At 39.8% G+C, this 14,600-nt stretch overlaps 2 protein-coding genes across 4 annotated transcripts in view; one reads left to right on the top strand and one right to left on the bottom strand.

Annotated features, from left to right (window-relative positions):
* Positions 1-14,600, top strand: part of LOC127359522 (GTPase IMAP family member 7-like) — a 245,257-nt gene that overhangs the window by 210,877 nt on the left and 19,780 nt on the right. The window lies entirely within an intron of this gene.
* Positions 1,595-13,629, bottom strand: LOC127359499 (neoverrucotoxin subunit alpha-like). Its single transcript, XM_051393397.1, has 9 exons — positions 13,552-13,629; positions 13,338-13,405; positions 13,167-13,256; positions 12,691-13,031; positions 12,314-12,486; positions 10,652-10,976; positions 10,287-10,386; positions 3,003-4,445; positions 1,595-2,880 (listed from the first exon to the last, which is right to left on the bottom strand). Exons 7-9 carry the CDS (start codon positions 10,375-10,377, stop codon positions 2,342-2,344), a joined length of 2,073 nt encoding a protein of 690 aa, XP_051249357.1. The 5' UTR covers positions 10,378-10,386; positions 10,652-10,976; positions 12,314-12,486; positions 12,691-13,031; positions 13,167-13,256; positions 13,338-13,405; positions 13,552-13,629; the 3' UTR covers positions 1,595-2,341.

Raw genomic sequence — 14,600 nt, 5'->3', positions numbered from 1 at the left:
CCTGTAGTTCACATACCAAAAATCATGTTTGTCGTGTTTGTAGCGCCACCTACAGGATTTTTAAAAAGCAGCCGCGGCGCCACGTTTCCCCGATATGTATGAAACTCCGTTGGTTACCGTTCTGTTATAGTGTCGCCATGGATGTTAGCTACACTACCTGCGCTACCTGAAAATAGTCTTAATGAATAATTCACAGTGCAGTTTACACTGGGATTGTCTCATTATTTATCCATTCTTTACAGAACAAACTGTTTGACATTGTTTCAGTAAGGATAGAGCATTAACATTGTTTCCTCTTTGTCACCCTGTTGATGTGAGAGAACAGAGTTGACTGTAATACTCTTTAACACTCGTACTAATTAAATTAAGTACTGGAGGCTTTGTGGTCGCTCAGTTGACATTTCTCAAAAGGTCAGAGATGGCTTCAGATATTCTGTAGGCTGCTGCCCTGGGTCGACAGTTCACCCGAGGAATGCTCTCAGATGCTTGAAGTTATTTAGAAAAAATATCAATGAGATGTGAACAATCAGTAACATCAGTGATGTGGATGCTGGGGTGAGGGAGAGACTACAGACTAAATCCTAACCGATTTTGAAATCGCGTTGCATCACGCACATTGGTTTGTCTAATCTCAAACATGCACACACTCCAAGATTTGAAAACAATATGACCTTCAGAACGCGTGATCTCATGGGGAAGCAGATGTTAGCCAAATGGAGAGTGAGGTAGCGGAAGAACTTGCTGTTGTAAGGTTAATGCTGTTCAGAAATGGTTGGGGGGATGAGGTTAACAGTGAGAACTGGAGGTAAGGTTTTAACCTTCAGTTTTAACATCTCAGAAAAAGTTTACCACTTCCGTACCGCAGTAATCACCCAGATTTTAACTCCTGGATCTATAAACCCCTCACATTACCAGTTAATCTAGTACCAAGATTGTCTGTGTTATGAATTACGTTTAGGAAACTGTATGCAGGTACAAAAAGTAGAGAAGGGTAAAAAAAATAGGTAGAAAAATATGCAATACATTGACAGTATTCAATAATACCTCAAGTTAGTGAACATACATGTTTATTATGTACACCTACATAATAGCCGATTTGTGCAAAAAAACAACCTATGTTGCAGTTTCCCCATATTCCTGAGTGAAGTAGGATAGTGATCGATATAATAGCATATAATACAATATGTAGTAATGTGTATACTGTAGGATGAACACAGTAGCTGCTGATGACTCAGTGTTGGAACAACATGAACTAAAGTAACATCGAACATGAATCAGTGCTAACATTAGCAAGCTGGGCTAACACTTCCACTTTCTGAGTGGAATACAAACTTAACAGCATGATGGGTCCTTCCAAATGTTGAATGAGGTCAAATGTAGCCACTGATGACAGCAGACATCATGTTAAAATCCATGTGGAAGCAAATATTACCTTCCTCTGTGTTCTTATACTGTGGAAGGAGAAAGTTATATAAAGTCCTCTGAGGATTTATGTTGTATCGCTGTAGTGTTCTTTGTATTGTTTATAAATGAGCTCAGAACCTTTGGTACAGTCAACTTTTGAATGTACAGGAAATAAAGTAGCACACAGTGGTAAACTCAGCTCTCTACTTTATTGAATATTCTGCTCAACATTTCCAACAGGTTTAACAGGAATCTGACATTGCTTCAGCTCTACAAACATCAGCAGTTTACTAAACATCTAACAAAATGGTGACAGTGATTCCCTCCTCAGAGCAGTAAAGCCATTAATTGAACCCCAGGTCATTTTTAAGACACACATGTAACAAAATTATTCCTTTTACATTCTGAAAAGATTACATATGATATATTTTTAAGCTGACCTGCACAAAGAAGAAAATAAACACATGCTAACCTAAAATATTTGGACTTTAACTACCTTATGTCCCAATATAACATCTCACATTCATCAAAACCAAAATCACTATTATACAATTATTGTAAGTATCTGTTTCAACATTCTGCTGTTGAGAAAGAAATTGTGTATCAGTACATATGTTTAGCTATTAGAATAGAAAGTTACAATTAAAAACACATAATTTATGTATCAAGCAATGCAAACTGATTGTAAGCTGATAAGCTGTGAAGAACATTTTGAGAAGAAGGCTGTGCTTATAATCATCATTAACTAATACATAGAAGTTACATGTACAGTCACTTCATTAGAATCAGTGATCTTGGTCCATCTGGGTTTGAATGCATTTTTGAATTTTTGAAATGTGTTCAAGTTAAACTGGAGTATTAAGTTGCTCTTTAAACTTGAAATGAACATCCATATCCCTACAGACCAAGATCTAACAAGTATTTGTCATTGCTCTTATTAAATTGGACACACGTGCACATAATTGTCATTGTGGTGAGCATTGAAGCATGGGTACACAGGCTCATTGAATCTGGCTTTAAAGGTGTGAAGGTGAGTCAGTTTGCTAAAACAGACTTTGTAGAAGGACAGAGTGCCAGCAAGCCAGTCCAGAAACAACCCAACTCTGTTGCAGCCAGAGGGAAAAGAAATTTCCCCCAATTTACCATTATGCCATGGCTCAAGTGTGTGTTTGAAATTATTCGAAAATTGGAGAACAGACCAAGACATGGTATTATTTCCAAGACTAGTCCCTTTTCTGTCAATTCCCTTGTATGCAACACCGATTTGAACATATTGATGGTGACAATGACTCCACTCTACCTCCCAGTAATGGCGCCCCTTTAACCTCTCTTCGCCCAGCACCTGAATATGTTCATCAAACCTCTCTGGGTGATCAGGGTATGTCTGCCATGGTCCACATGTTGCCTTTTTGTTTCCCTCAGACAGAGTGAGGTAGTTGTTGGCAGTGTTTGGGTCCAGGGTGACATCACAAGCATCTGATGGAGAGACCAAAACAAAACATGTTATTAGTTATTCTGATGGTCAAACAGGTTTCTGGAGGACAGTACATTCATATGGGGAATTTGTTACTCAAAAACAAACATGGAAAGTGACTTACACCAGATCAAATCTCTTTTGTCTTTGATAGTCTGCACAGGAGGAAGATTGGGCTTCAAAAAATCTTTACTTTTCAGAATGCCGTCCCTATAATGGTAGATGGTTGCTCCTGTGTATTTCTTATTTTCATCGGCTGCCACAAGGAAACAGAACCGGCTGCTGTTCTTCAGTGCTCTGGCAAGATCATGGAAATCTTTGGCTTTTTTCCTCATTTTGGTGAAAACCTCATCTGAGTAGCACCAGTGGTCTTCATTGCTTCCTAATTTAGGTGATTTTAGGTAGCCAGCCATCGCCGTGAGCCTGGGGTCAGCGCTCTCCAGGGAGGTGAAAACAAAGCACAGAGCATCCTCTACACCTGGAGCACGAACCTCTCTGTCCAGCTTCAACTGATTTGGAACGATCTTTGTTCCCTGCATCGATTCTACACAGGACCTGATGATGTTGATCTCTTTCTCCTTATGATCCAGCCAGCTGTTTAGTTTTTCTTTACTGAATGGTGACTTGTATCTGTCTTCAAAGAGTTGTTTTGCTGAACTCTCGCCTTCTTTACCTTTACGGATGAGGGAAAATTTGTTCCTCATGGTCTTCTTCAGGTTAGATTCATAGTCTTCACACAAGTTTCGGAATCTGTCTAACCCTCCTTTAATCTGTGGGAGATTCTCTACCACTCTGTCATCCAGATATTCGTTGCATCTCTTTCGTATTTCCCTGAAATCTTCAAGAGCATCCTGTGCCTTCCTCACTAGTCCAACACTGATCCCTCTCTTAAGCTCATCAGCTTCAGGATACAAATTCTTCAATGGCATCAGCCAGACCTTCAGAGGAACAGCCTTCCCTTTCTGTTTCAGTAGCTTGGGAAGTTCTGCATAGGTCTTCACTGCTTCTTCAAATGTTGCAGGGTTGCTGTCAAGAATGAAGTCTCCGTAGAATTTGCAGGAGAATTTGTTGATCAGGGCTTTTTCTTCATTAGTCAGCTTGATGTCAACTTTTCCCCGAACATCGAATGAGGGGATTTTCTTTATCACAGCTTCCATGCCTGCCTGGATGTTCTGAACGCTGCTGGCTTCTAACTTCTGACTGTCAAACACAAAGAAAGCTTTTGCCCCATAAAGGATGCCTGTGACTACATGTGTTGCCCCGCACTTCTTAATGAAATCTATCTTTTGGCGGTCCTTGGGTTGAGGGTGAGTCAAAATCAACTGTTTGAAGGTGGTGGTAGCGTTGTACTGAAGTGTCACTCTGCTCTGATTCTTGTATTTCTTTGTATCATTTAGATATTTGGCAGATCCTTCAACTTCAATCAGTCCACCCAGGAAACTGGCTTTCAGAGAAGCATCAATATCCAGCAGAGAGGACTTGGATTCAATGGAGTCAGATGCAGAAATTTCAAATGTACTGCTCTGATGAGAGGTTACACGAGTTTCTTTATCCCATAATGCCCCACCTGTAGGAATTGGAGAACATCAGTCATGTGATAAAGCAGGAAACCCATATTTGTTAATATAGGCAAGTTACTGCGTTAACGCATTAATTAATTAATGCCGACAATTATTTTAACTCACATTAACGCAGTTTTTTTTACTATTATTATTATTATTTTGAAAGTCCGATGCTCACTGGCTCTGAATACACAGACCAACAATGGGTCACAGGAGGGGAGTGAAGGGAGGCTTCGGCAGACTATGTTGGATGCAGCGTGTGGGAAAAGTATAGATAAACAAAAGCAAGACAAGCTAACAAATGCCATAGCATAGTGGATAGCTTCAAACTGCAGGCCGATTAGTATTGTGGAAGATAGGATCGCAACGAATGACAGCAGGTATGAGCCTCCTTCAAGACGCACCATCACAAGAACAATTCATGAGTTGTGTGAAAAGGAGAGGACTACAAAAGCGACAGCGTTACAACGTGAGTTATAGTGCATTATATTGATGGACAGTGGAAGCTGCATTCACATGCTCTGACTGTAATGAAAACAGAAGAGAGACATTTTGCTTGGTGGAACGTTTCAAATAAAGTCAGCACACTGAGCACAGATAGGGCAAGAAATATTAACTGCTACTGTGGAAAGGGAATACTGCTGTTAAGAAGCAACCAATTAATTTAAAGTGCAAACCAAATGTTATTGCACTTTTATTCATATAGCAGTACTTTTAATAACAAATAAAAGTGCGCAATACACTACTTTTGAATTAGATTACTGAATGTGTAACTGCGATTAATTAATCGTGATCGTGGAAAATCATGCAATTAATCGCGATTAAAGAATTTAACCGTTGCCTTGCACTAATATATATATATATATATATATATATATATATATATATATATATATATATATATATATATATATATATATATATATATATATATATATATATATATATATATATATATATATATATATATATATATATATATATGTATACATATTTTATGGAATGCCTTTTAGGAAAATAATATCTATCTATAATATTAAATTTGAATTTATGGACTGAAATGACAAGTGATCAAGAAACTACCTCAGGATTTCGATACCAGCCTAATATTATTCCATAAGGATGTTACTGAAAGTGTGGAATGAGTGAGCATACAGTGAATCTATCAGAAGCAGTCCTAACTAAAAAGGAGATAATCAACACCCTGGTGAATGCGGGCCAATATTAAGTTACTGTACTGTAACTGTATGTTCAAGCACAATGCATAAGAAGCAGCAAAGGGTTTAATGTGGTTAAAGCGGGAAAGCTAATCATAGCCTCATCCAACTTTCTGTTTTGGCAAACGTAGCGTCTCATGTTTTATTCATGAAACACAATGCAATGCAAACGCTGTTGCACATTAATTACTGAACTATATGACCATGTACAAGGTGAGAGAGCGTCAATTAGATTTCAGTCAGGACCACTTTCGTCAAAATATCTTATATTCCAAGCAGATTACATTTGGCGGTATGGCTCTGTTCTGGGACCTCCTTGTCCTTCCGCGTGCCTACGTGGAAAACCTTAAGGCAGGGAGAGCACACCTCCCTGCCCTTCCATGTGCATACATGGAAAAGTTTAAGACAAGGAGAGCGGCAGCAGAGACCCCCCAGGGTACAGAACAGAGCAAGCATCAATGGCAATCAGAAAATGACATTGATTAATTAGAAATATAAAAAAGGAGGAGCTGGGGTGGAGGTGGGTGCAAAAAGGCTTGTAGAGGAGCAGCAGAGATAGGCAGGCAGGCTAAAGCAGCTTAAATAAGGCGCCATGTAGATGTTAGCCAATTGGATGCTTGAGGAAATCAGGTGAGCTGTCAGCTGACTGTGCATGGTATCTAATGGGAAGCTTAGAGGAATCAGCTGATGTATGTTTATGACTAGCTGTGATCATATGATATAGCTGTAACTTAAAGCTAAGCCTGACTTCGTGCCCTGCCTGAACTAACGCTATGCTCAATTTCAGTCAGGACCACTTTCGTCAAAATATCTTATATTCCAAGCAGATTACATTTGGCGGTATGGCTCTGTTCTGGGACCTCCTTGTCCTTCCGCGTGCCTACGTGGAAAACCTTAAGGCAGGGAGAGCACACCTCCCTGCCCTTCCATGTGCATACATGGAAAAGTTTAAGACAAGGAGAGCGGCAGCAGAGACCCCCCAAAGAACCATACCAGGCAACCTCCCTTCCATGAGCTACATGGAAGTGCCAGTAAGAGGAGCCAGCAGCGCAAATTTTTGTAAGAAATAAATAACAGTAATAAAGCCAATAATTATGCAGATACTAGTTAAGTAACTTGGCTGAGGATTAATAAAGAGATCCCTCAGAAGTTATGCTAGAGTGTATTTAAATTAAACCAGCAAAACATATTTCCCGAACAGAGGGTTATATTTGGTGGTGTGGCTCTGTATGGGACCTCCTTGTCCTTCCACGTGCCTACGTGGAAACCTTCCATGTGCATACATGGAAAGGTTTAAGACAAGGAGAGCGGCAGCAGAGACCCCCAAAGAACCACACCAGGCAACCTCCCTTCCATGAGCTACATGGAAGTGCCAGTAAGAGGAGCCAGCAGGACTATAAACCAATACGTCTAAGCAGACACTAGTTGAAGTACAAGGCTAAGTATACTAGAGATATCCCCAGAAATTTGCTATACATTAATGAATTTAAGCTGGAAATTACAAGGCACTCATTGCTTTTGAGCATCAAGATTTGCTTGGCCTCAGGCAGGAGGTATCGTTCGTAAGCAGATAATGAACATTTACCCATAGCCTTGCGTCGAGACAGGAGCTACGGATGCTGCATTTATGCGAATTGAATGAGTTATTTTAATGTAGATTAGCTAAGCCAGATCGCATATACTGAGCAGTAGATAGCCTGTATATTGCATGGTTGTGTTTACTCTAACACGGTTTGAGAAAATGGGGGGCAAGTCAGGCTGGATGGCGCTGCCTCCGGGCACAGCTGGCGAAATTCTGCGATTCAAACGGGACAAAAATCAGCAATTGTTATCCAAGCCTGGAATATGAGCTGCTCTAATAATGAATTTACCCAACATAGATAACCAAGTGAGGCGCCTTACAAATCTATTAATGAATGGAACTGAAGAACGCCCTTGTAAATGATGTTGGCAGTTGCCTCATTGTTGAAAAAACATGATTGTTCCCATGGCCAGTCTTTTCCCCACAGAAACATGAAACAACAATTGTACATTCATTAAAAAGGTAGAAGAGGCATTAGCTGGCAAGGATGACAGTATTTTAGCCATATGCCTGCGGACCACTGATTATTAAAATACCCCCCCAAAACCTACGGAAGGGTGGTTATCATACAGGTCAATCATGCCACTACTACTGTATGTTTGAATGAATTATATCTCCATTATTTCTGTACACAACACCGAAAAACTTGAGGATCCATTGCTCTTCCCTAAATGCCCCTCATGTCTGCTCTCTGTCTTCTAAGCTCAGCAAAGCTGTTCATTAGTGATCTAGTAGATCATAGCAGTCACACTATTAGACCTTGCTGTTGACATAAAGCTTCCAGGGTGAACTGGCACACAGTGTTCGATCATTTATATGTACTCAATATGCTGCGTCTTTTATAATTAATGGCAAATGATGATTTAGCTGCTCATTGTAAAAGAAGGAGATGCCATACCATTATCACACAGAAGAGATCAGGACTGGGGCTCGGATCTGCAGCCCTTCTCCAAGCTCACCATATCATGGAGTTCTCTATAAATCGGAGAGGTCCAGAAGCCTGGATATAGGGGAACTTCCCTGGGGAATAACACACATGCCAATTTAAGATGTCTAAGCAAGGAGAGCTGTTCTCTTTTGAAAGTTACTACTGCCTGCTGCTTTCATTACCTCTCTGATGCGATTTGCATCAGTACACTATCTAGAGTGAAGCCTAGAACTCTAGCCTTACAGGGCCTGATGTTTCTCCTTGGATAGCAGAAGACCTAATGTTTTAAAAGGTATATTTAAGAGCAAAAATGCATGGTCTGATTTTGAATTGATAGTCAACTAACAGAAAATCGTCTACGAGATGGAGCACGAAAGCAGTTGCAGTTATTAAAAGAATCCATGACTTAAATGCATCTGTGACATCTGCCTTGGCTAGCCATGCGCCTCTACATGCTTCCTTAATCAACTGATGGCATTGTAGATTATAGCATAAAATAAGGAAAAAGTGCCAGAGGATGTAGCCCCTTCAGACCCGCCTTATGTTCCAAGTGTGAAAAATATAATAATGACTTTATGCAACCAGAAATGAGAATCAATAAAAAAAAGTTTTTTTTTTTTTTTATTAATCAAAACCCTTTAATTGTTATTTTTCTTGTCCATTTCAATGGACATCGGGTCCAAACAATTCTTAAAATACCAACATCATACCTATTTTTGTCTGTTAAATGTTGCAAAAAGTAAAAAAGAAGCCCCTGTCAAGTGACGTCCATTGTAATGGACACAGGGTCTGAAGGGGTTAAACTATTTATGCCTTAGTTTTGCCTTTGCAAGAGCAGATCAATTAATATTGTTTTTTTTTTTTTTTTTTTTTTCTGAATATCCCTGGTAGCTATACCTTAATGCTTGTTGAGAAGGCGATTTATGAATGGACCAATATGAACCTTTGTTATCCTTCTTCAGTAAAGCATCGACTATCTCAGCTCTTTCAAAACAGATTGTAGGTTTTTATAACCAAGTCAGCTCAGCTAAGAACCATGAACCAGCCCTATAACAGAATGCTTTCTTAGCTCCTTCCCCAGCTCAGGGACGTTTACTGGGGTTGAAGGTTTATCTCTCATGCCCCCTTTTTTTGAGAGGCAGCACGTTCTTCCCTATGGTGATTGGGACTGCACTTCCCAGCATCCTCGGCGGGAATGTGACGCCGTCAAACAAGCTGCTGTGACGTCATCGTCAAGCGCTGCACCTGTGGGACCATGCGCTCTACCTGCAGACAGCGAAGAGGGAAACAATTGCGGAGGAAGACTGTCCGGCCTGACGTGCCAAACCGAACCCTGGACCCTTGAACCCATGACGGCAAGCGACAACCGGATGTTGGACAGAGCTGACAAGCAAGACAGGTGGAGCCGGCCGCTGCGCCTTGGACCCGCGCTCCCCTGAAAGGCAGCGCAGCGCAGCGCCGGAGCCGGGACCGGAGCTGGAGCTGGAGCTGGAGCCGGGACCGCAGCGGAGCCGCAGGAGCAATTCCTCCCCCCTCCTGCGGACCCTCCAGAACCAGAACAGCCGGACACAACTGCGGATGTTGTTCAAAAGCGACACTCTCCCCAACAGCCGAGATCTCTGCTGAGACTTCACAATGCAATCGACCCGCCATCATACTCACCGCAGACAGGACAAGTAGAAACAAACGACAAACCACAAGTAACGCACACAACATCCTGGCAAAAAGGCTTGTAGAGGAGCAGCAGAGATAGGCAGGCAGGCTAAAGCAGCTTAAATAAGGCGCCATGTAGATGTTAGCCAATTGGATGCTTGAGGAAATCAGGTGAGCTGTCAGCTGACTGTGCATGGTATCTAATGGGAAGCTTAGAGGAATCAGCTGATGTATGTTTATGACTAGCTGTGATCATATGATATAGCTGTAACTTAAAGCTAAGCCTGACTTCGTGCCCTGCCTGAACTAACGCTATGCTCAATATATACATAATATTACACATCTAAAACAATAAGATGGCGCAGTGCCTTGATGACGTCATATTTAATTCAATATAAGTTTCTTAAACAGCATTCCATATATATACATAGAGAGAGAGAGAGATTTAGTCCAAGTTAAGACTTACCTGGGATCAGTTTCTCTGTACGAGCATCATAGAGCATTCCCAGGGTGAAAGGTCGACTCAGGGCAGCAATCTTTATTTCCTCTGAGTCCATTTCTCCAACCTGTTGAGAAATGTAAAGTCAGTGACCACACAGCCTTCAATACTTGAAGATGTATTAAGCAGTACGAGTGTTGAGACTCAGATAGAAAACAGACAGGATGATTAAGTTACCAAACAGAGACCGTTTACTGTGCTTTGAAATGCAATATTTCCCAGTAGACACTAATGTGACAGTGATAGCTTTACACAGACTGGAGTTCAGTAAAAGTCTAAAGATATTTCTGTTTTTGTCACCCTCTGTGTCTGTCCACCCAGTTTGTCCTCACCTGGTGAAGTTGTATAGATCAGTTGAGTTGTGTGAGTCTTGTCTTCCAACTGGAGCTGTCAGTCTGATCATCTCTGATATCTGGGACATTACTTATATCTTCTCAAATACTCTAAGTCCTCCCATGACACGCCTCCAGACATGACAATAAGTCCAGACAGATAAATGAGTGGGCGGGGAATGTTAGCTAATTACAGATCAGATGAGGGAAATGGGAACTGGTGGGTGGATGGGTGGGGCAGTCAGGTGATGGGGAAAGGAATGATAGTCCGCAGCTATCTGGTGTATGGATGGAAAATGGCAACGAGGGGGCCTGAAAATAGGAACTGGAGAAAGAACACTTTAGCTTGGAGAGAGAAGGAGGACAGTGTGAATCATGACACTTTTGTACAAATTAGCCTTTCACAAACTTTTTCCTAGTAAGACCTTGTTTCTAGCATACATGTGCAGGACCGTCGCATCACAATCCAGGGTTCATGCAACAAAAGCACTTTAGTTAAATGTTATTAAATGTCTTATGTCACTGCTGACATCTAGGATTGTATTCACAGTTTTACTGGTTTTTATTGTTTTATCTTTTTTTTGCATTGGATTGTGTTATTTTCTCACACAATATTCATATTAGCTGTAAATTAAAACATATGTAATCAATGGAGGTTATGTGAGGCTTTGTCTTTGGTCGACCTTTGTGCTTATTCTGTCTCCATGGGAGATTTCATGAGAACTGGGCTCAGGCCAAGAACATTAGATTTGGCAATAAATGTTTTCCAGAGAAACGGGAAGGTGTTAGAAAGTGATATAAGATGATAACTTGGGGAGATTGATTACTCTGTACGTGTTGCTCACATAGTCACAAGTGTATAAAATTAGCTTTTGCCTGTCATCGCTGCTTGCAGCTTTAATATTCACATTGTAACTTCCCCCAGTGCTAAAAACCTCAAAGTTTCCATAAACATACAGAGGACATGAACTTTTAGTTGTATATGCTCCATTCACAAGCCTCATGTGTGGTTGAAAACGTGTCTTCTCTGCACGTATCTAACCAAGAGTTCCTGTCCCTTCACTGTGAGACAGACTGAAAAAGAAAGCACAACTTCTGTTATATTCAAAGAAATGCACAATGTCAGCAAGTGGTTAGCAAGTCTGGAAATGTGAATTTCTTTTTCACCAGCCATGTGTTAACATTTAAATAGTGCAGTGTCAATTAATTTCCTGGAACATACAGAGGATGTGACCTCTCTGTTCTCAGTCTGTGTGGTTGAGAACGTGTCTTCACTGCATGTATCTAGTTTCTGTTCAGAATTCTCACACAACTGAATGAGATATTACTATATATAAAATATTTCTCTTGATTTGATGTATTTGGTTTTAGTAGCTATATTTTATTGACCATCTCTGAATCTAAAGAGTGAACACAAACAATGTTTAATTGCTGTGTCACATTTAAATGACCCAAACAAAACTATTAAATATTCTATGGAATTACTATCCACCTAAACAAATATAAATTTGAAAATTGGTTGTGTGTTGAACATTATTGATTTAAATAACAACCCCATGTCTTGCTTTGCACATGGCAAGTTAATTGTTACTCTACAAACTGCAAGAATTACACACAGAAACACAAGACTGAAATGACACAGAGGCAAGGGTATGATCTTACCTGTCAATTACAGATAAGTTGCGGTCAATAATATACCATTGGAGGTAGTCTGACATGATTTCTTTCTTTTCTTCAACAGTAGCCACATGTCTCAGACAACCTGCTGTCTGTAGCATTGTGCTGTGTCTCATGGTACATTCTCGCAGAGCATCCACTGAAGCAGCATTCTCAATCTGAAGACATAAAAAGGAACATAAACACTCAAGTCAATAACTGTATGTACTGTCTCTCCTTGCCTATTTGTTTATTCCATGACCTACAGTACCAGATGAAGCCAATTCTGTGCATTTGATTAAGGAAGTAAAGATTGTTTCAAAACACTGCAGAGACGATGTAATACTCTGCCATACCATACTGCAGCCTTATGCTATTCTCACCTCTTGCAAAGCTTTCCCTATTTCTTCATCAGTTATTGAATTAACTGTTGCTCTGAATGAAGGCAGGCCCGCAAGATAATTCTGACAAGAAATGGGGTCCTGGACCTCCATGCACAATTGACATGGCAATCATCTTCCCTGACAGGTAGTACTCATCCTCCCTAACACCTGTGAATTTTACCAGCATGTCACAGGTTTCAGAGTATGTTGTATGCTTGAAACCTCTGACTGCTCCATCCTAAACATTAGCCTTTGAGATGTTGAACCTGCTGACTCTTTCATGATCAATGGGATGTGACAGGTTGGCATTAATGTCAGGTAGTGTAATGTTCATCTCCTCCCTGTAATGACAAAAAAGTGACCGAATTAGTGGATACTCCAGTGCACAATTTGCTACTTTTACAAAAAATATTTAAATACCAGAAATATTGTACAGAGAAAAAAACTGGATTGACACAGGCAATAGCTCAGTTTACATTGCTGTGTGTTGTGAACTCTTCAAATTGACTGCAACCAGCTCTTCGTCCTCTTCTTCAACACATGGTGCATACAGGTCTGTGCATTTACTGTTGGGAAATTAACATTTGCATGTTAAATCATCGTAACATAACAAAACATCTTTCTTTTGCGTGTAATCAATGAATTACCTGTAGCAAGTAGTCTTGACTGGCTTTGTTTCAGGTGGATCCAGATCCTCAGCATCAGATATTAATATCTGAAAAACAAATTAAAATATCTAAAATAGCACCACATTTAAAGCAAGAAACATGGCTGGAAACAGGTTTTCACAGTCTGCCTTAATAATAATATAAAAAATAATATAAATAATAAATAATAATTATTATTTAATAAAAATAATACCTGTCCAGGCTGAATTGTGGATGAATTCCCTGGTGCATCTCTGAAACACAATACAATTGATCAAATTATTACCTTTATGATACAGGGTATAATGGAGTTTTGAGCAACATTTAGAGGTAGGGGGGGCAGTAAGAATTTTTATTTATTTTTATAAATAAAAGATTATTTTGTTATAAATCACATAACGCGTATGATATTTTCTACTTCATGTTCACCAGAGCAAATGCTCTGGGCTAATCATGAATTACTTATTTTGTAAAAAAATTAGTACTTACCCTTCATCTTCAGGTTTGTATTTGGGAGTACTTTGGTTTTGTGGTTCAAACACCTGAGAGAAAAAGCATACAATTATCAACAATTTTAAACAGCTTCCATTATCGTTCCCTTACCACATATAGTATATATCAATGGTGAAAGATTGTGAGTGTTTCTGTATTGCTAACTAACAAATAATCAAAACAAACCTGGGTTCCTCTATTATATATGTAATAAATAAATAAAAAATACATCAAAAATTAGGAAAAGGGGGGGAAATTAATTGAAATTAAAAAAGTGAGTTAAAAAATTAACCTACCACAGTGTCAGCCCAATTGAATTCAGCTCTGTTCCTACATGTGATGACAATTTCAGAATCAGAGTCTGAGGTATCATCTTGACCATCCACTGTAGTCAAAACAAAAAATCCAACACATTATAATCTATGCTACAATAGAGTATGTAAATATGTAAAGATACTGAATTATGAGATACACAAACCTCCTCTAAAGTGTGTTTCTGGCATATGCCTTTCCTATTTCCTTTTTATATTCAGCCAATTTGAATGGCCTTTCTGACCCAGGCACATGGACCACCTCTGAGTGGTCTGGATACAAAAGGAAGTATGGTCCTTCATCCATTAAATGTTAAATGTTTTCATTTTCTGGACAGCTTGTTTCAGTAGATCAGGTGCTGCTACCTCCAGGTCTGTAAATAACAGGAGTGTTTTCCCTCTTAAAGGTTTAAAATCAGTTCCATGTGGCACCATCAATCCTATGTTTATCTAGTAAAAC

This window comes from Dicentrarchus labrax, unplaced genomic scaffold, assembly GCF_905237075.1.
Source record: "Dicentrarchus labrax unplaced genomic scaffold, dlabrax2021, whole genome shotgun sequence".
Taxonomy (NCBI): Eukaryota; Metazoa; Chordata; class Actinopteri; family Moronidae; genus Dicentrarchus; species Dicentrarchus labrax.
Note: the sequence above shows the minus strand (reverse complement) of the source record. Positions and strands in the feature narration are given on the sequence as shown.